The 27,712-nt window shown below is 39.9% G+C and overlaps 1 protein-coding gene across 2 annotated transcripts; it reads left to right on the forward strand.

Moving 5' to 3' along the window:
* The first annotated feature begins 979 nt into the window (after positions 1–979).
* LOC113068799 (zinc finger homeobox protein 3-like) lies at positions 980–27,475 on the forward strand. Of its 2 annotated transcripts, XM_026241661.1 has the most exons (10): positions 980–1,463; positions 5,141–5,192; positions 8,378–11,131; positions 11,784–12,009; positions 15,654–15,743; positions 16,003–16,124; positions 16,458–16,658; positions 18,285–18,381; positions 18,582–23,864; positions 23,964–27,475. In XM_026241661.1, the coding sequence occupies exons 3-10, from the start codon at positions 8,393–8,395 to the stop codon at positions 25,271–25,273; spliced, it is 10,068 nt and encodes a 3,355-aa protein (XP_026097446.1). In that variant the 5' UTR covers positions 980–1,463; positions 5,141–5,192; positions 8,378–8,392; the 3' UTR covers positions 25,274–27,475. The 2 variants fall into 2 exon arrangements, with proteins under 2 accessions (XP_026097446.1, XP_026097445.1); XM_026241660.1 differs by lacking the exon at positions 5,141–5,192.
* The last annotated feature ends 237 nt before the right edge of the window (positions 27,476–27,712 follow it).

Here is a 27,712-nt window from a genome sequence, read left to right on the forward strand (position 1 = left end):
ACACAGACATTCACAAAGAACACAAAAGAATTATCATGACAAAAGACACAAGTAAAGTGAAAAACACTTCAACACTCGCTCCTTTCATGTAGAAGTTTTAATGGCAACAATTTTCTTCCTGCTCACAGATGAAACATATGCCATGTGCTACTGGTAAAATATTGATGCGATTATTATTGAGATGTTGTGTATATATGCCATGCTCATTTTACTAGACCTTAAAGATGTTTTTCATACAGGCTTTTTATATAATCATTTTAAATGTGTTTTACATGAAATTGTATTTCGTTGGACATATTGTTTCCTTTTGAATATTTTATGAATTTATTGTTGATTTATTGCTATTATTATTATCATTATTATTATTATTTACAAAATTATAATAATAACACGTATTATTATATTTGCATTTTTATTTACACAATATAATCTCCGAAATCCACTATTTAAAATAGGTTCAGAATATATATAGGCTATATATTTTTTTTAATTTACGCAACGCTTTGATGGAGAGACGCTGGGAGTCCACAAAATACACTCATAAAAAGCGATTTTTACATTTATTTATTTTTAACAAATATTACATTTTGTAAATGGTTCTATTTATGTATTCCTTTCCGAACAACGACCACTGCTAGAATAAACCGCTCTATTGTGATGCTCAAGTTTATACATTTTATATTTGCATTTATTGTTTTAAAATATCGTATTCAGCTGCATTTCTATCCAATATACAATCAATAAATCGATATTATATTTTAAACATAAATGCACTTCTTAAACTTTACACGAGCTCTATTGATTGACAGATGTTTTATATACATAGCCTATAATAATAATATGATTTTTAGAGCATGCATAATTATATGATTATAATAAAACATTGCAGTCACTTCTCCACTGCACAGGCTACTCATCATGTAAGTATTAAAGATTTCTGTGAATGTTTGTTTTCCCCCCAATCAACTGGCTTCTCATTTCACGGCAACTTTGCTGTATTATCTTCCTCTTTATTGTTTGTTGTTTATGTGCAAATGTAAAATTGCCCTATAGTCTAATTCCATCACTGCCCCCCTCTCTCCTCCTTACATCTCCCTCCTCTCTCTCTCTCTCTCCCATCCTGGAATCTTATTGATCCAGGAGGAGCTAATTATCTCTTCCCCTCGTGACTGTGTAATCAGCACATGCGCAGTGTGTTAATTCCAGCCATTTTTTGCACGAAAGTAATTAGCAGGAATAAAGACCGGACTGTTTTTTTTTTTCACTCTCTCCTCCTTCCTCGAACCGAAGCCAGGGCGCGTCTGTCGTCTGCAGTACAACCAAAAACAAACCCTTTTAAATGCTTTAAGAAACAGTCAAATACCTCGTTTAACTTCAGCAGCAGGATGATGTGTGAACGCATGCATCTGTGCGAATGGGATCTATAAACGTGTTTACAGGAATACAAAGCGACGCGTCCAAATGTAAGTTTGTATCCGATGACTGTTCTTCACCGATACTGTTGATTCTCTGCTCGTTTTACGCATTAGTTTACGCAGCAAGTATAAACAGTAATGAACTACATAATGCACGATTGTTTTGCACGACTGCTTGTTTTTGCTGTTTTTCTTTACTAGTTACTGTCATGACATGTTTATGACACATCCGCGAATGGAAAGCGCGTCCTGTTCACTTTCTTTGATGTCACCGTCTCTCGCGAGCTGAGTTTGAAGTTAGAAGATCTCTTCTGGTGTTCTCCTACCTGTTTTCTCCAAGAGTTGTCGCCCTCTTGTTCGGTGCTTAAGAAAAAGACCGAAAAGCGTAAAGTAACGTCCTTTGTGTGTGTGGTTTTGCTTTGACGAGTGCTCTTGTTGCTGTTCTGCATGTCAACACTGGTGCATCAGACTCGTTTTCAGAGAATGCATCAGTATTGGTTCGCGCGACGAGTCCAGATCTTCCGGGCAACGATGCGATACGAAGTAGCTATCCGAAGCCTCTGTGCGTGCTTCGCGTCGCGACGCACTTGCGCGCATGTAATAGCGTGTATTATTTATAAAGATACGCGGACTCAAAGCTGTAACTTTTTGGTTTGCGTCTGAAATGAAGCGAAGAGCGTATTAAAAAAGAATTAAGGTGGCCTTGATGTCGTGTGCATGTTGGTCAAGCCTGCTTGGACATATTCTTTCAACTGTGTGTGTGTGTGTGTGTGTGTGTGTGTGTGGGTGCGTTGTCCTCAGAAGTTAGGTAAATATAATAAAACCTAAAAGTGATTTGCAAAGGAAGAGTATAGTTTATTACATTACATTCTAAAATGTAAAAATAAAGTTTATTGTGTCGGTGTGTTTACAAACACAGAGAAGATAATTTTTTTTCTAGAAATTATCAATGATGAAATTATTCATGAAGTTAACGTTTTTTATTAGTTGTGTATGTGGTAATTTTAATTATTATATTTATTAAATCTGTAAAAATGTATAGTATGCCCTCTTTTAGATAAGGATGTTGTTGTTTGAGTGTGTGTGTGTGTGTGTGTGTGTGGATTCGCTTGTGTGTGATCAACTGACCGTGTGTTTGGGTATTGTTTTCTGTCCTTTTGTGAATCTGTCACACTGTGACAAATAGTTTCTTTTTTGTTCATTATATAATATTTTTTGGCTTAATAGTTGAATAGATGGTTTTTGAGCAGCTGGGCTAATAAAAGCAAGCACTGATTTCAGGCTTGATTTAGAAACAAACATTTTTTTGAGAGTACCTTAATTAGTCATTTAGCTCCTTAATGTTTAAATATTCACTTTTAGAAAATAAATAAATACAACTTCACATTTCTAGGTATAAAATCAGTGCTCGACCTGAAATGGAGTGCTTACCCTGAAGTAAAGAGTTCTACAGCGAGAAAATAAACACCGAGCTTGAGGAGCAGATACAGATAGAGTGAACACAGACTCTTTCTTCTGAGAACGCACACAGACACAAGGAGATGGTGTGGGGAAAAAGAGGATTGGCTCACAGGTCAGAGTTCACAGTGTTAGGGAACCGGGTGAAAGGAAGAAGATGGGATGAAAGGGCACAGCGAGAGAAGAGAAAAGTGGACTCTGCAGGGTAGCGGTGTCAAACAGATAGTGCTGAGCCAATGAGAGGGTCTGAAGGAAATTGTTCACGATAGGGTTTTGTTGAAGCATTTCTTTTAATGCATTAAGCAAATTTAGTGGATGCACTGTATAATATCAGAATATACATGATAAATTTGATGCTGGACACAAAACCAGTCATAAGTCGCATGGGTATATTTGTAGCAATAGCCAACAATACACTGCAATGGGACAAAATGATCACTTTTTCTTTTATGGCAAAAATTTATAAGGATTTTAAATAAAGATCATGTTCCATTAAGATATTTTGTACATTTGTAAATATAAACTTAATTTTTGATTAGTAATATACACTGCTATGGGCTCAAATTTTTTTTGCATCCTCAGATTCATTATTTCAAATAGTGGTATATCGGTCAAATATTGTCCTATCCTAACAAACCATACGTCAAGGGAAAGTGTATTTATTCAAATATTAGATAGCATTTTTTTTAAATTGACCCTTTTGACTGATTTTGTGGTCCAGGGTCACAAAATGTTTATTTTTGTGAGTTGTATACAACTAGAAAAAATATAACAATTATATTTTGAGGCGTGTATGTATGTTGTTTTGTTTAAACGATGTGTAGTCTTTAACCTTGCAGGACAGTGTACAGATTGCGTAGACATTGTTGAGTTTGTAAATAAGGTGTTACAACATCTGAATAATAAATTGTGTGCGTTCGTTTGTGAGTCTGTGTGCACACACTGCCTTCAGGGTTTGACTTTTTCTGTTTATCATAATAATAGCTGGGGTTGTGGAGAAGTGAGGCACATCGGCAGATCAGTCACTAAGGCCTCTCAAACACACACACACACACACACACACACACACACACACTCACGCTCACTTGCACACATGGAGGCACACACACACAAACACAGCTAGAGAACAATGCAAGGGGGCCCAGCCTGTCAGTTCAAATTCTGCTCTCAATCCACGCCTTAAACAGACTCGGTGTGTGTGTGTGTGTGTGTGTGGAGGGGAGAACGAGGGTGATCAGTGATTCTGCCTCACCTCCGCGTTACTGTCAACTCTCACCAGAATTCACTGCAAATATTAAACTATATTACACTGTCTGCTTTAGTCCAGGCAGAAGGAGGTGGGTGCTGTTTGCCGTGGCTGCTGAATATATAGATTGAAGGTATAGTTTATAAAAGGTGCATAAACCGCAGTTATGAAAAGGTCAATGGGATTGTTGAACACCTTTTCTCGGAAATGGACTGGAAATGGAGACAGACAGCGCCTGTAGTGAGCGACAGAGATTTTGGGGAGTGTTTTCAAATAGTGCAGAAATGGATTTCTGTGGGGGTTCTGTACATGATTAATATTTTCTTACATTTATGGAACAAAAAGGTTGGTTTTATTGAAGGAGAGAGGGAAAACAGTTCTGTATGACTATTTGGTCTCTTACACACATCCTTAAATACCATTGTGACATTATGTTTGTGCAGCTTGTATTTTCAATAGTTATATTAGTATTTGGGTAGTTGACATGTTAAACTACATCTGAAATTACACTATGTACATAATTTAAAAAATTATATAGTATGTAGAAATATATATTTGTATAATATATATTATATTATAATTTATAAACTGTGTATGTAATGTGTAATTTTTCATGGTTAAAATTTCAACAAAGCCCTTTTTACTTAATGCATGAGCTGTTGGATTGTTAACCAGTAGTTACATGGTTATCTTAAATTATTTTTTAATTCGGTAGAGTTTTTGCAAACAAATTAATTTCTGATGGATAATATAATGTAATTTGCCAACCATCTATTTTCAAGTCAGTAATTATCCTCCAACAGAATGTAATCTCTTGTCAGTTTTTGAGGGTGCATAAATCATTGGTTAATACCACGGTTTAAAAATAAACATATACTTATTTTGTTTCTTTTAGCAAGTCAGTTCCATTTTTGTTTTGCATGTTATTCAGCTCAACAGGATTATGGATTTTGGAATATGATCTAGCTGTTAAAAGGAGTTAATTTTGCACAAATGTTTTCTTTTTCTTTTCCTTTCACAGTGCATATACTCTGGTAATGAATGCAGGATATTTACCTGATTAATCCTTGCAGGTAAATGCTTTAGTGCACACACAGTGCCACTTTCCATGAGATGTGTGTACCAATTTCTGCATTTTGACTGTAGAAGAGCAGCATACAAAGCGTTTCCCATGTGTCTGACTCGTCAGAGGCATAAGATCAAGTCAAATAAATAAGAACACTTTCAGTATTGCATTGATTTCATAATCCCGCCGGATCTTACTGCAATTTAGATCAATATGTTTACATCACGCTCAGACTTTCACACTAGAAACTGATATGTGTGTGACTTACAGTAAGGATGCTGACAGAAGGCATCAGTGTGCATGTGTGAAATATTGGCCTACATTCCTGACTGCTAGAAACTGATATACTCAAATGCAACTGTTAATACTGCATGCCTAATTTTTTTTAGGAGACAACTGTCACAACACTGTCACAATCCCGCTGTAACATCAGCATTACCTTTTGACTTATGACCCTACATTTTTGTCAGTCGCTTCCTTTTTGTATGTCATATAGGAAGAACATCTGCATTTTACTTCCTGTTAGCATATTTTGTTCCTTGCTGGCTGACTAATCTAGAAGCATTTTAAGGCCTCTTTTTTTTAAATTATATAAGTAAAACATTTCCCCCACCACTCTCACGCACTCTTTCGTCCACTCTTTCTTTTTTTTCCCCTCTCTATCTTTCTCTATTTCTTTTGAAGTTTCGCTCCTGAATGGGGTAGTGTCTCTAATGGAAATGGGGCATTAAATCAAAGATCAAAGACAAGCACACAGCAGAGAGGACAGCTGTCTAAATACAGTGGGAGAAAATGTGTATGTGTTTGTGTGACTGCGAGAGAGAAGGGAGAGGGTGTGGGGTTAGCAGGTTCAAGTTTGGTTTGATTTGATACTGTCATGATAGAGTTCAACCGTCGTAACAGTTTTTATTCTTGTCTTCAGACATTCACGCATGTGCTTAAAAGGATAAAAATAAAGCATATGTTTCAAAAGCTGGCAAGAAAATGAGAGCACACTTCAGTGTTGCAAGTATTTTTTTTTCAGGTACTCTGTAGTTTAAATATGTGCTGTGTCATGTTGTAGGCATGTAAAGCATGTTTCATAATTATTAGTTGTGTTGTATGGTTGTATCTGTACAATAGTATGTTTGCTGTGGTGCTGAGGCAACATTAGATTAGCATTAAAACAGGAAGCAGAGTCCCTGAATCAGCAAACTGCGCTGTGAATGTGAATGTGAAATCACTCTCTCTGACAAAACGGCAGTGCTTCCCAGACAATATGTTTTTTGTCTTTTTGTCTGTCAGATTAAGCACTTCCTGTCAGTGGTCAGAAAATGTTGATAGTCAGTCCCAAGAGGTCAGACTAAATATTAAATGAGCTATTAATGTATGTGCAGTTTGCAACCCTTCTTGCAAATTTCTATCAGTAAACATGAAGTAAACATCAAATTAAAATGAATAAAACAATAGATTTAAATTAGTAAACAGGTTGTTATAGCTTTCATTAGTGAACAGTTAGTTTGGTTATTGACAAACGTATTTCTCACACAAATTATTTTGTAAACACTTTATATTAAGGTGTCTTTGTTACAGTGTAATTATGCATTTAAGTACGGAGTAATATAAATTAACTGCATGTACTTACTATATGGTTAGGATTTGGGATTGGAATACTTGCATGTAATTATGCATAATTAATTGTTATTATAAATATATTTTTGTGTGTACATTAGGGTAAGTGCTGGTACTATTAGTGTCAAGGTTCATATAAGGGTTGGTGCTGTTTTGTGTAATCCTCAGCCAACATCTTGGTCTTAATCTACACACATGCTTCTAGAGAGTAATTGGTTTAAGATGTGTCTTGATTCCAGCTGTGTGCCCCCTATCAGGTATCCCAGAGAGATGGGTAATTAACCTAGCAGCTAATGAGATACATCACTAATTACACCACACACTCTTGCACACACAGAGCAAATAAGACTGGATATTCATCGATCTGTACAGGAAGTCTAGTTTGTGTCAGCATGGCGGTCTGTTTATGAATATGTATCTCCAGCACTCTGTGTTCGCTTAAATGAATGGACTTCCATGTTCATTTTTGAAACATTGCTTTTGGCCTTTTAAGCCTGTTGTTTTAGGTCCTGTTTGAGCTTAAATCAGTGAACACATCCTTTTAGTCTGGTGTGCTAGCATTCTGCTCTTGCTTCCAGTAAGATGCTTAGCATTCACGCTATTGATTTTCCCATTAGCACTTTAGCCCCCTCCAGTAGAGAGGATCAGAGAGAGCTCAATATAACAGCTTGAATCTGAGTTCAAGAATCCACACTCTTCAACCTAGAAACAGAGCAATTAGCCCCCCAACTGCAACTCATAAACCCTATACCCTCCTCAGACACCTTCTGTGCACATGCTTGTTGTTTTTACACTATTTAGGTGACTTAACTGTAGATAAAACCAGTAATAACTATAAGCACATTTTAATAATTTAGCTGTAGCCCATGGTGTAACCACAAGGCAGGCTTAAGTAGAAACATCATATGTTTGCATTTGTAAAATGTACCAGCAGCACAGACTTACACAATTAAAATGCCTGTCCAAATGTGAACCTGTTTCTACTTAGCATTAATGCAAATTACACTTATTTAAGGTACCTAATATAAGGTGAACCATGTTGTGGAAGGCTGCATTAATATAATTCAATTTAATTCACTTCAGCTGCTTTACTGATCAAGGCCTTTGGGGGCCGTGTCTCTGGAGAAACCTGGGACTATAGTCAATAGGGAACTTATTCCGGAGGCCCTGTCACGGGGCAATCCCCCGTAGACACGGTCCTATGTTCTGCTCAGTTGCCTAAAGGGAAATATAATGCAGATGGAGGGGGATGGGGGGAGCTGAGACAGACAGAGACATTTAATTGAGCAGATCTTGGTGATTCCAGGAATTGTCTCTCATGTAATATTCAGCTCTCTCTAATACAGCTTGGCAAAGAGCTATTGATCACAGTCTAGACCTCTCTCTGCTTTCCTTCACTGTTCCAGAGTTGCCTGTCTCTGAGTGGTGACTCTAAAGTTTGTTATGCTGCTCAAATGTAAAATACTTTTTATGTTGTTGTAATTATGTAAAGTTCAAAGTGATTTTGAAAATCGTAATCAATGTTGTGATTTGGATTAAAATTTTTTTACACATTTTCTCTGTCTTTCGTTCTCTCTCTAGGCCGGGGTGGGATGAATGTGCTCAGTAGTTCAGAGGATGGAGTGTTGTGACTCTGTCTCCAGCAATGGAGCCTCTGGCCCCCACACACAACAGCCTCCTGGGCTCTGCAGACCACTGGCCCCCAGTCCACTCCTACTGGCCAGAGATCAAGCCATTCATCGGAGCGCAGCAACTCTGTCCATGCAGGGTGGACTAGTGGGGCAGGCTGAGGAGGAGAGAATTGCAGGGAGGCATGAAGAAAAGTTTAGGGAAAAACAGGTTAACGAATGTTCAACCAGAGAGATGTTAAAAGATACAGCGGAGAGGGAGAAGGCAGTTGAAGAGGAAGAATGTGATGTGGAGAGGCCTATTGGAGAGATCCTGTACCAGCCTGATGGGTCTGCCTATGTGATGGAGAGTAAACTTACAAGTGGTGTGCCCTCCTCCTCGTTAGGGGCCCCTACCTCCATTGTTAGAACCTGTTACATTTCTTCATCTCAAAGCCCCACTCCACAAATTTTTCGTGTCTTCCAATTGCATAACCCTGACGACAGTGATAGTCTAGCTCTGGTGACCTGCCAATCCAAAGATAATGCTCCTGACATGGCAGAATCATCAGAGACAGGAGTGACATGTTCCAGTCTAACCAAACCCATCCTGATGTGCTTTCTGTGTCGGCTGTCCTTTGGCTGTACACGGTCATTTAGGGCTCATGCTTGTCGGCAACACAATGTCACCATTGACGATGAAGAACAACATCTGCTGTCTTTAAAACACACCTCTGCCATTTTACAGCCTGCCGGCCCAGGCAATCTGCCGCTCCTCTGTTTCCTAGAACCAAAAAGGAATTGTGAGTCTGTGGTACCATTGAACTTGGCATCTCTGACCTCTGGGAACAGCACAGAGGACACGGCAAGACGGAAACAGTATGAAGACCCTCTGACCTCTAAGCCAGGACTCCCTCTCCTGCCCTCTCCACCCAGAACCTCCCCTGCTACCTCAGTACCAAGCCCTGCCAAAGACCCTTCAACCCTGGGAAGAGAGGGCACACAAAGAGGCAAGGAGGATGAGATAAGAAGGAATGGAGGAAGTAGTGAGGGAGGAGAGAGGAGATTGTGTCTAGAGGTAGGCAACACAGTAGATAACAGTGCTCACAGTATTAGCAGCAGTAGCGGACAAGAGCACATTACTGAAGCTGCTCTGTCAAACCAAAGCATTTCAAAACCTCCAAACTCTGTAACAATAGCAACCAGCTTTATGAACAACACCAAAACCCTTACAGACTCTGAGTCAGAGTGTGGAACAAGCTTTAACTGCCACGACCCTGCACCTGCTTCCCTTGTTGTGGTAAACCCGTCCACGGTCACTACTACAGAACAACTTGCCAACCAAGAGAGTGCCACAGCAACCGAACCAAATGACCAGTTAGAGAATGGTAGTGCCATAGCAATGGAACCAACCACCAGGTTGTCTGAAGAGGACAGACATGCTGTGACTCATTCTGACCTGCTCAATAATCATAGCCATTCCACTTACCCTGCACTCAGTCCAACCTTACCACAGACTAGTCAGCCTATTCTTGAAGAAGGACACTCAGACACAGCCTCTAGAGGAAGGTTGGTGGTGTCTGGTGATGGAGGCTTCATTGCAGCCGGAGACGATGTCCAAGGATCATCTTTCACTTTTGGTGTTCAGGCCTCTCTGGTACACACCAGAAACTCCTGCAAGACATTGAAGTGTCCGAAATGCAACTGGCACTACAAGTACCAGCAAACTCTTGAGGCCCACATGAAGGAGAAACACCAAGAGTCAGAGTTCGAACAGTGCCCATATTGCAGCAGTGGGCAGAGTCACCCACGCCTAGCAAGAGGCGAGACGTATTCTTGCGGATACAAGCCCTTCCGCTGCCAGGTCTGCCAATACTCCACCACCACTAAGGGCAACTTAAGTATCCACATGCAATCGGACAAACACCTCAACAACATGCAGAGCCTGCAGACGCAGTCACATGTGCACACCCCAGCATCCCAGCCCAATCCTTTAACCCATTCGCATCCTACTCTAACTCACCCTACTCTCACTCACCCCACCCAAGCCAGCTCCCCCTCTCCATCTAAGCTCCGGGGACATGCATCGTGGCGATGTGAAGTATGTGACTATGAAACCAATGTGGCACGGAACCTCCGAATCCACATGACCAGTGAAAAGCACACGCACAACGTGCTTCTACTGCAGCAGAACCTAGCACACATGCAACGTCAAAGTAAGCACAATGCCAACGAGCTTTACCGCCACTGCCAACCTCAGAGTAAACTGCCCGATGCCATCACTCCTCTGCCCTGCAATGAAACCTCTTCAAGGAAACTCTTTGATTGCATTTTATGTGGCCGCTTTTCTTGTGACACTCTCGAGGAACTAAGTCAACACCTGAGCATGCAGAGGTCATTACCCAATTCCTACTGGAAGAGCACAACAGGAGACACCCATCATTGTCGCCTTTGCCATTACGCTACGCCTCTGCGAGCTAACTTCCAACTGCACTGCCAGACAGACAAACATGTACAGCGCTACCAGCTAGCCGCACACCTTCGAGAGGCCAGTAGTCAACATGGAAACACCGAGGAGGAGGAAGAAGAGTGGCGTCTTAGGTGTGTTGCTGCAGGAAGTCAGGTGCAACTCAGATGCAACGCTTGTGACTACGAGGCTAGCAGCTTGGAGAAATTGAAGCTACACACCATGAACTCCAGACATGAGACCAGCCTAAAACTATATAAGGTAAATCTCACAATTCAGAACCTGAATTTCTGTGTACTAAAGGTTTTGGGCCTGATATTTCTGTCAGTTAAATCCACAATAGCCCAAGATGCCCTGAGTGACGCCATTCTTCCCAAGGTCTCTTTGGTAATTGAGATGGATTGTATGTTATTTTTTCCCTCCTGCTAATGTGGTCCATTAACTCAGCACATCTCTAATCAGTTTAGAGTTTTGTAAAACAAGTGGACTGGTGTTTGTCACTGTGGATGTGCTTTCATGTCATAGTGTGTGCATATGATGTTTCACTGGATTCATTTGCTTTAAATCTGTCCGCTCAGTTTTCACTAGACCTCAGAGGGAGGGATTTACTGTTTATTTGAGCAAAGCTTGTTAAGTAACATCTACATAGGTGTTTTTACAGGGTTCTATTGATCCTGTATTGATCTATATTGTGCTGCCCACATTAGAGGAAGCCACATATTGATCATTTATGACTACATGGTCAATATATGGTTTCCGCTAAAGTACTTGAGTATGTTATTTACTGGTGTTGAAATGTGAGCTGGATGAAGTAGAAGAGTCTTTTGTTCATTGATTTAACTTCTTTTCTTATTTCCTTCTTTCACTGTCACCCATGCATACATGTTTAATGTTTATCTTCTCTTTCTCTCAGTATTTGCAGAAGCTGGATGGAGTGGAGTCTGAAGATGTCTGGCTGCACTGTGTGCTGTGTGATTTCTCCACTCAGAACAGCCTTTCTTTAGTGCAGCACTCCCATTCATTGAGCCACCAAAGAGGGGAGGGGCTGCTCAGACTGCAGCGAATCCAGAAGGGTCTGCAGGATGAGGAGGAGCTTGGTGCCATCTTTACGATCCGAAAAAGCCCTGCTCAAGAAAATGGTATGAGACACACACGCTTTGTAAATCATAGAAAACCAAGTTAATTTCCAGGCTTTTTCAAAACACCAAAAAAAGTCACATATCAAGGGAGGAAAATGAGTAGAAATCAACACACTCATAAACAGAGCCCCAGCTTTTGATGCTAGATTAACATTAGGGATGAAGTCAGGGAGAATTCCTTAAAATCCAAATCAAAAGACTAACTGTCCCTTGTGTGTTGTGCTCATGACGCTCAAGGCTCTAAAACACACAACAGAACAACAGAGGGGGAGGGGCTGACAGACATGCCAAAAAACAGAAAGAATAGAGAAAAGAAGATGGCAGATATTTACACTGGGGTAATTGAGAAAACCGGGTGGTGGAAGCAATTAGCATTTAGTTCTAACAAAGAATAAGCTCAGCTAATGAGTTGAACAATAGCCTGACATTGGCACCCAGCCTTTTTGTATGTGTATATGTACTGTGTATTTGTGTGCAAGAGAGAGAGAAAAAGAAAGAGAGTGAGTAGTGTGCTCTTTGTACAGAATGGTAGGAATTGATTTTGTTAATTGACTTGCCAATAATCACATTTGTAACATCTTCACTGGCAAAAAAGAAGCTAAACTAGAGGGTTAGCCAGTTAATGCAGCCAATAAAAGCTCAACCCACTAACGAGGCATGAGTTAATTAACATTCTCCAATTAGCATTTTAAAGGAAAGGCACAGGAAATGCCTAATATAGATTCCTAAAGACTGACAAGTGTTTATTATACAATGTTTTTGTGTTATTCACATTTTATGTGCTATTGAAAATGTATGTACGGTATACTGTGCATGTCCAGAAAGGTAATAAAAACATCATCAAAGTAGTCCATGTGACATCAGAGGATCTGTTAGAATTCGTTGAAGCATTGAAAATACATTTTGGTCCAAAAATAACAAAAATGACGACTTTATTCAGCATTGTCTTCTCTTCTGGGTCTGTTGTGAGCGCATTAACGGCGCTGTTGAAGTGTTTTTTGGTGCACCCAATAACAAAGATAACACGTCAGCAGGATTGTACGTCAACAGTCACAGCAGTCGCACTCACAACAGACCAGGAATAGAAGACAACGCTGAATTAAGTCGTAATTTTTGTTAATTTTGTACCAAAATGTATTTTCGATGCTTCAGGAAATTCTAACTGACCCTCTGATGTCACATGGACTACTTTGATGATGTTTTTATTACCTTTCTGGACATGGACAGTGTACCGTACATACATTTTCAATGGAGGGATAGAAAGCTCTCGGACTAAATCAAAAATATCTTAAACTGTGTTCCGAAGATGAATGAAGGTCTTACGCATTTGGAACGACATGAGGGTGAGTCATTAATGACATAATTTTCATTTTTAGATGAACTAACCCTTTAATATTATATTTTAATCGTTAGCAGCACTGATCTGTGTTCTCAATTTTGTCATATTTGTTTAGGAATTGTTAAAATCTTTAACGTGAAAAAAAAAATCCTAAAGATGGAAAAAAGAAAGAAAGGTTAAAATACAGTATTCTAGAGGTAGTGTTATATGCAGGGTACAAGAACAGGTTAGCGGCCAGTGTGTCGTGTACGATCAATGCTAAATTCAGTGAGTGAGAGTTGAGTAGCTGTTTCAGTGTGAATTTGAACCTGTAAGAACATCGGATCAGCGCTGCTTCCGACCTGCTGGAGCACCGCAGCTGAATGGCTGGTTATTGATCTCTTTAGGAACACCAGGGCATTGCCTAATTTATAATCAATACTGGATCAATGCTGCTGAGCATTTGTATATTGATCCACGGGACGAGTAGGAAGTGCTGATGAAGTGTGTGTTGAGTGTGCGCCTGGAGTGTGTTAGCATGTGTGGGTGCATCTGATCACTTCATTACTGGCCGAAATGACCTCACCATGCTGAGCCATGGCCATCTGTTTTGTCCAAGACGTACATGCAGAAAGAAGCAAACACAGATGCATCATGACCATTCAGAGTGAATTAACACCCCCTCCACACACACACACAGACACCCACCCCTTGAGTTTGAAGTGGATTTCGAATACAAAATTAAAATATTTATGCCTTTGATCATTTAAGTTGCATGATTGCATGTAAAATATGTTTGTCTTAAACAAAATGTGGTTACATTTTGATTATATTTGTATAAAAAAATTAACCAAAAAATTGATTTAGTACTATTTTGCATAAAATGTACAAATTGCCATTTTGGCACCATGACGTAACATGACATGCAACATATTATGAATTTTCACTATTTAATGATTTTTTTTTTTTTACATTTCCATCCCTAAGCTTTTTTGTTTTGATTTTCCCTGTGAGAGATGCTTAACAATAGATTAATATTTTTGGTCAGGTTCAGCGTGGTGTGTGACTTTGAGAGAATGACTGAGCGAGAGGGCTCAATAGGGGCGGTCGTAACTAGAGCGGATTTGACAGTTTCAGGTTATGTGTTCTGTGTTTATGGGTGTGTTGGTTTGATAGGAAATCAATAGCGTGTCTGTCAGGATAATTGGTGTTCAGATGGCCTTTCTCGCTCGCTCTCTCACCCTCTGTCATAATCACCTTCTCAAAGAACCAACAGAAGATACCTCGGCCTTCCTTTGATTGGTCTGTTATGACAACCCTTATGCATTTTTTTTGTTTCCACTTGCCCCCCTCCCCTAATACCACAACCGCCCCCCTTCCCAAAACCCACCCAAATCAACTCTGTTCTTCTTTTCCCTTCCCCCACATAGCAGAACAATTACTCTGCTAAGAAAGCAGAAAGGCAGAAAGCAAGAGAGAAGAGGATGAGGAGAGGGAGGGAGGGCGTTGAATGGGGTATCTGGTTTAGTGTGTCCCGAGGCTGTGTGTTTTGTACGGAGCTCAGCCGAAGCTTTTAGACGCTGTAAAAGAACAACAGAGCATCATTGCGCTTTTTGAATTTCCAACTCTGTGGATTCTTTTTGTTTGTGGAGTTCAGAGCTCATCTGCAGGATTAAAAAAATAACAAGCCAAAACTGAAGGCTGTTGTTAAAATACTGCCAGTAAATGTCATCCCATGTGTTCTGCATATGCAGTCAGTTCAATTTTCAGCAAAAAAGCCTGGTTTTGCAAAAAAGCTACAACTAGTCTCAAACTGAGCGCAATGCAGGGACCTATTGTAAAAAGATAATTTTTAAAGCCTGTCATGGCGGCATTGTTCACCAATTTGTGCTTTGAAATGGACTCTTTGTGTGTGACCCTCCTGACCTCTACTGCATTATCTTCCTCCTGTGACTTTTCAAATCCCCACAGGTCAAATGAAGCTCTGCTGACGCCGTTGACTTTAACTCTGCCTCCTGATTTTCTTTTCTCGTATCTCTCTTTGTATGTTTTACTGTAGATGATCAATATTTGTAACTTTTGTGTTAATCTAAAGGAGATTGTGTACATTATTACTGTATTGTGTGGGTCTGTCTTTGTGTTTAATATGTTCGAGCAGGTTGTTTGGGTCTCTCCGAGCTAGTGGAGACTGACCCCTATAGGTTTGAATGTGATTCTGCAATCAATCTTGTTTTACAATTGAACATACATGCGATATATTTCATGCAATGAATTTGTCAAATGTGAAGCACTCTCTGAATTTTTCTCTCTTTATTGGCTTTTTAAGGAGATAAGAATGGGATGGACTGTCCCACTGAGGCTACGGCTAACCAGGAAGACAGAAATAAACATGGAGACCAGACAGATAAAAAATCAGGTACTTAAAATATCCCTTGCAAAACAATAAAAACTAAAAAGCTTGCAACAGTGATTTTGCATCTGGTATTTCTTAAATGTATTATATTTCTTGTTAAAATCTAAAACAGTAAATTATTACTATTATCATACATCCACTATTATTTGCATTTTGCATTGTTTTTCCCTGCTGTCCATGATCCCAATTGGGAACCACTGTTATACAATAAGCTTATTGTTGTAAATAATGTGCGCGCTCTGTTTGCTGCTGCTACTCACAGAAGGATTTATTCAAATGGAAACGGAGCAAAATGAGTCGTCTTCCAGTCCTAAGCGTCCCTCATCTGGATCTGATGAGTCAGTTGAGCCTTCTCCCTGCAAACGGCCACGAATACAGGAAGAGGTGTGCAATATACTCTGCTTTATTATTTTTTTTAAACTAAAATGTACCATGATGCTGCCATGTTATTTACCTTCAAAAGTTCTTTAAAACCACTGATGCTACATACCATTTTATTATTTATAGGATTAACAACACTGGCCCACAATTACTTTTCTGTACAACTAGCAGAATAGTTAAAATGAGTAGCTGTGCATACTTTCTGATACAATCACTATACATTGTGCAGAGAAAAAAACAATCAAAGCCTAATATGATATAAAAGAACTGGATACTGCAAAAACAGTATGTAGTTATTGAATATCTGTAAATATTTGTTTGTTTTCTCTCATTCAGATGTGGCATTGTCCATTTTGTCGGTTCCATCATACTGATATTGAGCGTCTAAGGAGTCATGTGATGAACCAGCATGCAGTTCAGCCTGCTGTCCGCTGCCCACTGTGCCAAGACACATTGCACAGTATTGCCCTCTTGCGTACCCACCTCACACATCTGCACAGTGTCACTGCAGACTGCACTCAGAAGCTCATCAACACGGTGAGGAGAAAAAAAAATTGCAGTATGCAGTATGTACTATGTAGAATTTGAATTTTTTTGCTTATGTATAGTTTGTAAATTTGTAAAAAAAAAAAAAAAAAAAAATGTAAGCAACCTAGGATTTTGGGACAAAACAAAATTCCATTCCAGCCACAATCCTATCTGAAAAAAAAATTCCCTAGTAAAAACATATAAACTGCCTTGAAACAAAATAACTGAAGACATTAATAATTGGTTTAAATTAATACTTTTTTTCTTACTAAAATGTACAGATATTAAACCAAAAAATAAAATAAAAATCGTATTTGTACATTTATTCAGTTTTAAGGCCTTACATGTTTACAGCGGCAAAATAATCAGCTACTTGGCTATTTTTTATTTATTCAGAATTTTTATTACATATTGGCTAGTGCTGGTTAAATTATGCAATTTTGTGTAGGCCACATCCAATTTGCTATAGCCTACTTATATGCTATTTTGGTCGTCAGCCATGCTGATTTCTAGATATTAAAAAACCTCAGTCTAACGCTATTTCTATATATGGTGTAAAAATTGTTTTTATACAAGGAAATGTTCAGCACTTCGTGTATGTGTGTATGCGAAGGGCTGTTCAGACCCTCAGTGACTCCAGCACAAGCGAGCGGAGACAAGTAACAACATTGAGTGGGGGAAGGGAGAGGTAGCTGCCTCAAATCCAATGAATATTAAAATTAGTTTTTTTATCTGCAGAATATAAATTGATACTAATGCACCCATAGCTTGTTTGAAGCCCAAGCAGACATGCCTCACTGTTTCTGAAAGGTTGGACATTTTTTTGCCAATTCCGTCAGCTTGTGCTGAGTGCTTTTTCTTGCGTAAAAGGCTTTTCTGTCTTTCTTTCCATTCATGTATTCCACCCTTTCCTATCTTTCTTGGTCTTCCTTGCCCTCTGTTCTGCCATCTCTCTTGATTTCTCTCTTCGGCACTTTGAATTCCTCTCCCCCCTTCCCCAGCCGAACTGAAATACAGTAATGAAAATAATTGTGCTTCATTAGTTCTAAGCCAGTGCTAGGTGATTTTCGTTATGAACCATGCCTGGTAATTATGTTCTAAATTAAATGTGACCTTGAAGAGGACTTGTGTGCTTTCCTTGTGTCCCTTTAATACAGCACTTTCCTGAAATGGTGTGCTTTGTGATGGAAATAACAGCCATTTTGTTTGGTTGCTCTCCCTCCCTCTCCCCCTTAAAGTTGCATTGATTTACACATTTTAAAGTTGAGTGGGTACAGAAGGAGAGGGAGATAAATAGTGTTTTTTTTTATTTATTTATTTATTTTTTATATACACATCCAACGTTAGCTAATTGTGTTGTCACAGACCAATGAGGGCTTCTATTCATACTTAACCTTTGAACTCCTTTAAGTGTTGGTTCATGACTGCGATTCCATTTTGCCATCTGAAGTTAAGGGTCTATTCTCTAGCACCATGCATAGTTAATGCACACATGTAGCAGGGACACAGCATAATGACCAATCATTTTCAGAGATAACAATCAAATGACTTAATAATGAGATTTTGTGGATTAATTAATCCACAAAATGGATTTATCAAACCTATTATGATTTCTTTTTTTCCCCTTGTGATCAGGTGATTGCTTCAGACGTGCTGCCAGAAAAGATGTTTTTATCAGTGCACAACTCGGATACACAGCCGATAAATTCTAATGAAACAAAGAGACTGGATGGTTAGTATAAATCTCACTATTTGTTAAATCTTTTATTTTTAATCTAGGTTGGTTATTTGGTTGACAGTTCATATGACTCAATTCATCCAAAAGTAATTTATCAATATTTGTGCTTGGTTTAATTACCAAATTAATGAAAGATTTTCTTCAAATGAATTTTGCCTTATGAAAAATTCAAAACTTCCTTTTTTATTTTTTAGAAATTCCAATCGATGCTGAACCTGAGCGAGGTACAACACCTCACTTGGAGACAGCAAAAATCTATAAACAACCATCAGAAGATGCGGAATCCACAAAGGAGAACAATGCCGCTTTACCTTGTTGGCAGAAAGGCTGTAACAAAGTCTTTACATCCTCAAGTGCACTCCAGACACACTTCAACCAGCTCCATAGCCAGAAATCTCAAACAGCAATATCTGATCGCCATATTTACAAGTACCGGTGCAATCAATGCAGCCTAGCATTCAAAACCCCTGAAAAGCTGCAGCTGCATTCTCAGTACCATGCTATCAGAGCTGCGACCATGTGCTGCCTCTGTCAACGCAGTTTTCGTACAATGCAGGCCCTTCGGAAACACCTTGAGACAAGCCACCTGGAGTTAAGTGAAACCCAGATACAGCAACTTTATGGTAGTTTAATGATGAATAGTGAGACCCTGATCTCCGGAGACCTAACTTTTGGTGAAGAGGAGGGATTGCCAGAAGAGACTGGAATGAAAGATGATGAAGAATGTGATTTGGAAGAAAAACTAATTCCTACAGACAGTGATTCAAGTTTGGTTAAAGATCATGTTGAATGTGACTCTAAGCAGCCCGTTTGTCCTATTAGAAAAGGTCCAAATATCACAATGGAGAAATTTCTGGATCCATCAAGGCCTTTCAAATGTACGGTTTGCAAGGAATCTTTCACCCAGAAGAATATTCTCTTGGTTCACTACAACTCAGTGTCACACTTACACAAACTTAAACGATCTCTGCAGGACACAACAACTGGCACGCAAGAGCCTGTCATCAATGCAGACCACAAACCATTTAAATGTGGTATTTGCAATGTAGCATATAGTCAGAGTTCAACCTTAGAGATTCATATGCGCTCTGTCTTGCACCAGACCAAAGCTCGTGCATCCAAGGTTGATTCATCCACTTCTAGTACTGAATATCTTGGCCCTCCCCCAGGCAAGGCATTGTCCAACACGTCTGGAACCATGAAGCCTGCTACTTCCTTGAACAATGCTGGTCTAAGCCACCAACAAAACACTGAACTCAATGCAAACCCAGAAACCAGTCATCCTTCGACATCTGACATGATGAATACGTTGGTAAACATGATTGATTCAGCTACTAAGCAACAACAGATGTCATTACAACAACAACAGCAGCAGTTAGCCCAGGCTCAAGCCCATCTCCAACAAGAGCTCCAAAAGAAGGCTGCTATTCTTCAGTCCCATTTATTTAATCCTGCACTTTTACACCATTTTCCTATGGCAACAGAGGCCCTTCTTCCAGTGCAGCAGCAACAGCAATTGCTTCTTCCTTTTCTTATTCCGGGAGGAGAATTCCACATGAATCCAGAGGTCAACCTTAAAGGCTCTGGGCTAAGCTTAAGCACATTAAAACCTACTGTAAATGAGGATACTGCTGAGTCTGCTAAAAAAAATTCTAAACAGAAACTAAATGAAGATTTTTCAATTCAGCCTGAAATGGATGAACAGAAACTGAACAATGATCGACCATGTGAGAAGGACACAAATGGACAGAACAGTAATGAAGAATCAAAGGAAATTGATAATGTAGGCTTCAATGAAAAAACACATGATCATAAACCTCAAGAAAATGAAGACATAAACAAAGAGATGTCAACCAGTGAGAAGATTTCTGATGAGTTTCTTCCACCCAGAATAGCCCATGATGCACCCGGGAATGCTTCAAAGGCTTTGCTTGTAAACATTGGTTTTGAGTTAGTCATGCAATACAATGAAAATAAGGAGAGATATCAGAAAAATCTTACTGAACCTATAGCATATGGTGGGGATGTGTCTGACACTAAAGAGGTGGGTCTTTCGGAAGATATGGAGAAGCTAGAGTGTGGGTCTTGTGGGAAGCTTTTTTCAAATGCACTGATACTAAAGAGCCATAAAGAGCAGATTCATCATTCCATATTCCCGATCAAGTCATTGGAGAAATTTGCCAATGACTACAGGGAGCAATACGACAAACTCTTCCCATTGAGACCTGCAACTCCAGAGGCTTCTCCTGTCTCATCGCCGTCTCCTTCCCCTCCTGCGATTCCTAGTTCTTCAGTGCAGCAGCCACAACAACCAGTGCAACCAATTATTCCTGCCTCTACAATCAGTACTACTCCTTCCACTGTCTCCATCCCTCAAGTTAAAGCTCCATTAGCTCAAATTCCCTTACCCATGGAACTGCCACTCTTTCCCCCACTCCTAATGCCTCCCATACCTTTGCAAGCTATAACTCCTCAGGTCTCTGTACATCTGCCCCCAGTGGAGGCTGGATTGACTCCTGATTTGACGCAGCTTTATCAACAGCAGTTGACTCCAGCCATGTTACAGCAACAAAGTAAACGGCCTCGAACCAGAATCACAGATGACCAGCTTAGAATCCTCCGTCAGTACTTTGATATCAACAATTCTCCAAATGAGGACCAAATTCATGAGATGGCCAACAAATCTGGTTTGCCACATAAAGTTATAAAGCACTGGTTTCGGAACACACTATTCAAAGAGCGCCAACGCAACAAGGATTCTCCGTATAACTTTAGTAACCCTCCCATCACGACACTGGATGATGTAAAAGTGGATTCTAGACCACCATCTCCTGAACCAACAAGACAAGAGATTTATGGGAGTAAGAGGTCCTCAAGAACCAGGTTTACTGACTACCAGCTAAGAGTATTGCAGGATTTTTTTGATGCCAATGCATACCCCAAAGATGATGAGTTTGAGCAACTGTCTAACCTCCTTAATCTTTCTACCCGTGTGATTGTAGTATGGTTTCAAAATGCCAGACAAAAAGCTCGGAAAAATTATGAGAACCAAGGAGAGGGAGGGAAGGATAGTGAACGCCGAGACCTATCTAATGACCGCTACTTCTGTACTTCCAAAAACAATTTCCAATGTAAGAAATGCAACATAGTCTTTCAACGCATTTTTGATCTTATCATTCACCAAAAAAAGCAGTGTTACAAAGATGAGGAGGAGGAAATGCGGAATGATCTGAATGAAACCACAATGGATTTTAAGACTGAGTGTCATAGTCCAATATCTGGACCCTCTTGCTTTACACAAGCAGCTTCTTGCTCAAGCCCCTCCAGTTCTTCTGTGTCTAGTACTAATGTGAAATCCACTGATTCTGAGCATATGCACACAACAAGTCTCACTGGAGAGCTTAAACAAACAAATGAATCATCCTCTGACTCCAAACTGACTGTTAGTATCAACTCTGAGTTTGATGAATTAAAGGAAAGAGCGCAGCAACCAAAGCCTCTATGTGAAGAGAACCAAAATGTAAGCACAGAGGTTCCCTCTCACCCATCTCCTAAACAACAACAGATTTCCTGCAAATCTGAAACAAACTCCGCTCCATCACAGAGCTCCCAAACTATTTTTAGTCCTTTAGAAATTCCTTCAACTGAGCAACAACAGCTACAGAAACCGTCCCAGGATATGAGCCCTTACCACTGCATCCAGTGTAAATTGAGCTTCCCCTCATTTGAACATTGGCAAGAGCACCAGCAAATCCACTTTCTTACCCAAAGTTACTTTCCCACCTCACCGTTCATAGATCGTCCTGTAGACATGCCTCTAATGCTGTTTGATCCTGCTAATCCTCTACTTGCAAGGCATCTGCTTTCAGGAACAATTTCCCAGATGGTTACAAATCCACCTGCAGTGACCACAAATCCTGATTCAACCATAAACTCTCTGAAGAGGAAACTTGAAGAGAAAGCAGGATCCAGTTCAATGGAAAATGATTGGGAAAACAATGGGGAGGAACCCCAGCGAGACAAACGTATGAGGACCACTATAACACCAGAGCAGCTGGAAGTTTTATACCAGAAATATCTTTTGGACTCCAATCCAACACGCAAGATGCTTGATCATATCTCCAGCGAGGTTGGTCTCAAGAAAAGAGTGGTTCAAGTCTGGTTCCAGAACACCCGAGCTCGAGAGAGGAAAGGCCAGTTTCGGGCACTGGGTCCATCTCAAATCCATCGTCGCTGCCCATTCTGTCGAGCTCTCTTTAAAGCACAGACTGCTCTTGCTGCCCACATACGTTCACGACACTGGCATGAAGCAAAGAATGCAGGCTATAGTATGGCAATGCCTAATATTACTCAAGATCAGGAAGGTTCTCAAATCAAATCTGATCTCTTTGATTTCACCAATTATTCTCCGTTTTTGAACTCCACTGATGATGTTGACTCTTCAGTATACAAACACATTGACCTGCCTTCACATCAGCAGCGTCTGAGCCCAAAACCTATTAAAGGTGAAGGTATGGAAGATTTTGAGATGCCTTCTGTGTCAGTTTATCAGAATCTTGAACAAAGCAAGCTGAATAACTGTGACATTAACACAAACGAGGCCCATGGCCACACAACTAATGGAGGAAATGACTCTCTAGAGGCTAAACTTGGCAGTATTGACCACATGTCTCCCGGTACTGAAAGAGAGGCTTCTTCTGAAAGTGATGAAAAGATGTCTTCTGGATTGGTTAGCCCTGCAATGAGCTTTAATGCTAAAGATTTTGATAATGAGTTAGTCTTAGATTACAGTGAAAATTCCAGCCTGGCTGATCCAGCTTCACCATGCCCTGGTAGCTCTTACAGTCAGAGCTTTGATAACGACAGACACAGTCAAAAACGCTACCGCACTCAAATGACCAACCTTCAGGTAAAAGTGCTCAAAGCGTGCTTTAGTGACTATAAAACCCCAACAATGCTTGAATGTGAAGCCTTGGGCAATGACATTGGACTTGCCAAGAGGGTTGTTCAGGTGTGGTTTCAGAATGCTCGTGCCAAGGAGAAAAAGGCCAAGCTTAGCCTTGCAAAGCAATTTGGCACAGAGAGTACTTCTATTGATAGACCTAAGACAGAGTGCACTCTTTGCTCTGTTAAATACAGCGGCTGCTTGTCTATTCGTGACCATGTCTTCTCCCAGCAACATCTTGCCAAAGTTAAGGAGGCCCTGGGTGGCCAGATGGAGAGGGACAAGGAATATTTGAGTTCAGTATCTACTCATCAGCTAATAATGCAACAAGAAGTGGATCATCTAAAAAAGACAAGTGATGTTCTGGGAATTGTCCAACCACAAGCTATACTGAGCTCAGTGGGCTGTAAGCAAACTTCTCTTCACTGTCTGAGCCAGTCTCCAATGTACTCAGGTCTGCAGGCGCAGACCGATGCAAGCATACCAGGTGGTAGCAGCACAATGACTGAGGATTTTTCTTCCATAAAAGCAGGTATGTGGCTAACCTACACTTTGTTTTTAAATGAATTTACTTACAAAAATGTTGGTCTCTTGTAATCCATACTTCTTTATGCATTCATTTTTATTTAAGGTACCAGTGACCCTCCTGTAAATGAGCTGACCTGCAAGCCAACCATGATGCCCTCTTCTGCCATATCAGCTGTGGATGACAAATATGTAGTTAGCACAACCAACACTATCTTGACCCCAAAGACCACAGAACAAGAACTCCAGTTCCCCAAAGAAAATGACACAGAGAGTAACAGGATTCCCACAAACAAGCTTGGCAGTACTCCATTGGGAAATGGTACTCCTGCAAATTCTTGCAGAAGTAAAGAGAAGTCCGACACTTCCAGACCAACAGTATGTACTCCAAGTAAAGGAAGAGAGTATGCCATGGACCAAAGTCAGCTACAAGCTCTCCATGCAGCAATGAAAACTGACCAAGTTTCTCTACTCCCTAGTCATCTCCTGCCCTGTCTGATGCCTGGTTTTCCTCCACTTTTTTCTCCCCATATTCCCACACCTATGCCTGGAGGCCTCCTGCAGCCCATGTTTGGCATGGATAGCATGTTCCCATATGGTCCAGTCTTGCCACAGGCTCTAATGGGGCTGTCCCCGGGCTCCATTCTCCAGCAATATCAACAAAATCTGCAGGGTGCACTGATGCAACAAAGACTGCAGCTGCAACAGAAACAATTAATGCAGCCAACAGAGAAGCCAAAATCTAGCCCAATCTCTGCTCGCCTCAATGCAGAGGACGCCATTTCATCCAAACATGACAAGAAGCAAGGCACACCCATTGGCACAGATTCCCCCTCCATAAACTCTGTCAATGCTAAGCAGCCAGAAGTGGACAGTAACCTACTTCTAAGCCACTGTATTGTCTCCAAAACAGAGTGTAGAGCGGAAGGCAAGGATAGTCACCTTTATGACTGTCTCGCCTGTGAGGTATCTCTTACTGGGAATGCAGAGCTCATCAAACATCTGGAGTACCCTCAGCATAGACAAAGAGTGGCAGAGAAACTGAATGCCAAAGAGCATGCTTCTCCTCTTTTACCTCACATCAGTCCCTCATCTACCTCTAAGTCAAACCCATCCAGTAAACAGAGATCTTCTACAACTGTCCAGTCTTCTTTAGGGACTCCTATAGAAACCTCCATCCCTAACCCAACCAACTCTGACCAGCCCGACAGACATCTCCAAAGCTTGCCACTGACTTCAGCTTTACCTGAGCTTTCCCAAAGCTCACCGGTTTCTCCCTCACATCATGTTCTTTCGCCTTCAAATGTTACCTCAAGCCTGACAAGCCATGCAAAGACTTGTCACATAAAACCAATGGACTCTGTGGATGGGCGTTGCAACAGCAATGAGTCAGAGGAGGGGCAAGACTTGACATAATATATTGGAGCAAGAGATGCTGATGCTTTCCTTAACCATTGTTTTTATAGCTTAAACAGCCTCAGAAAAGACTCCTTGGGAAAAAAAAAAACTGGAGGAAAGTTGAACAAAACGTCTCCATTGTAGATTACACTTGGGGAAAGCTATGACCCAGAGCTAGTTTGGCAGACTGTTTTAAGAGGACTGAATCCTGTAGGATTCAACTCGCATTAACAGTGCTTGTAACCAAAAACAAGTGTCAGTAGAATGTTTTTTTCCATTTCAATATGCTGGTTTTTAACTAAAACTTGAGTATATGTAAACTGTTTGAAAACTAAAGGGTGCACAGCTAAAGACTGGTGAAAAGAACCTAAGATGGTTTCATGATAACCTAACTAACCAAAAGTCTGTTTATAACACGTATGTTTTAACAGACACTCATAAAACACCCACTATTTTTTGCCCTGTCAAGTGTTAAGATATTATATTATTGGCTTAATGAAGTGATGTAATGTATTTTGATGTTGTCTTCTCTCAGGTCAACAGCTCTCAATTTTGTTCTGTTACAAGACATACCAATAGAAAATATATGAAGCCCAAAAGAAATGTGTAATGAACGAAAATGTCCAATTCTAATTTGTTTTCAAAGTCCTGAAATTGCAGCTAAGCTAGTAGATGTTTTTTTTTTTCTTGGACATGTACTTGTCCAGACACAAAGCCTATTGCAGACCGTTGTAAATTGTGGGAAAATATTATTTTGTTTTTTGTTTTTTCGAAAAAAAAATGACAAAAAAACATTGTGTTAATGATAGATACATGTATGAACATTTTGGTGTTGCGTAGATTGTTGAATTCAAATGACTTAATTGTATGGTAGGTTTAAAACAAATTACTTGTATATTTAACTTTTGTATTGTCCCAGTCAAAGACACTTGAGGCTATTTAGCCCATGCTCATGTTAAAACATAGCATTTACCCTCTAATGCTGTTGAAAATTGTCACTGTACAACCAACTTCCTCTCCTGCACTGAGCCAAGTTGAAAGACCCTATCTGTGTATAAATTAGATTGATGCACATCTAGAAGATATTTTCTATTTTTGTTGTCTTCTAAACAGAACATTTCGATTGTGCACTTATTTTTTATTTTTTGCCTTCAATACTGTAATTTCACTTTTAAGCCAGTAGTTTTTTTTTTTTTCATTTCTTCATTACATGGTTATTTTATTTCTGCACTTGCCGAGACTAACAATAATTACAGTGATTATATTATGAAACAATAATAACTTACAGTATTGCTTTAATGGAAAATCCAAAGATAAAGTAGTCTTACCATTGGTGCATACAAAGGATGGGGGAAAAAACTTTATACTTTAGAAAATATTACTGTTTTTAAGGAATGGAAATCTTTTTAGATGATGGAGCCACCTACGAGAAAACTGTTTTAGCTAACTTATTAGAACATTTCTGACCTCATATATGAAACAACCAGAAAACCAAAAATAAAAACAAAACAAAACAAAAAACAGAAAGCTTACTCTGAAGATATGGGACAGCACTGTTGTGCAGCCAATGTAGTTTGTATTATAGAGGTGGAGTTTACAGTTTGCTTCTCTGTGTCTGGCCTTTCTTTTTGTCTGGTTATCTCTTTTGATTTGGGTTCATATCGTTTGTTCTACTAAATGTACTGGGTCTAATTGTTGAGGAAATAGAGCGTGCTGCTAATGTAGGTTTGTACTAAGATGCATGCTTGATTTTACTTTTCGCTGAAGCTTTAATGACGGCCATCGGTAGCCACAAACCCCATTCCTGTTCCACTGCAGTTGTGTCCAAACATGACTGTGAAGACTGTGACTCTCCATGAACTACATTATGTTCTCCTCTTAGCCAACCAATGTTGAAAACCAATGATGTTATATTTATACAAAGTTTGCATTCCAAATATCACATATGTCATTTCAATTGATTTTGTGTTTTTTTTTTGTTCTCTCCATTGTATTTTACTTCTAAGGGGACTGTAACGTATGCTCTCACTCCTGAGTCTGGACCTGCTGTGAGAGACTGTTTACTCTGCGTGTTCCTGGAAATGTTATTAATGTAGCGATCGCCAAATAATGTATGTTCATGATGCACTTGTGTTTATTCATGTGACTCACTGGGCTAATGTCTCCTGTCCTCTTATATACAAGCATTCAAAGTGAATAAAATCTGTTTCCTTTTAAGAATTTGACATGTCTTTATGGTCCTTGGAGCACCCAGGGAAGCTCTGTCTTTATAAAAGTCCTTATGACTCCCGTGTCTGACAGATTGAAGGTTGCAAGTAACACATTTTCACCCAAAATGCACACCAAATTTGTAGTGATCGAAGTTCTGTGATTTGATCTTGTGCATTTCTGCTGTCCTTAATCTGATTGCATGCACCCTACTCTGCTGAGGCAGTGTAAAGGAGACGGGCAATCAGC

The sequence above is a fragment of the Carassius auratus genome, unplaced genomic scaffold, assembly GCF_003368295.1.
Source record: "Carassius auratus strain Wakin unplaced genomic scaffold, ASM336829v1 scaf_tig00000062, whole genome shotgun sequence".
NCBI lineage: Eukaryota > Metazoa > Chordata > Actinopteri > Cypriniformes > Cyprinidae > Carassius > Carassius auratus.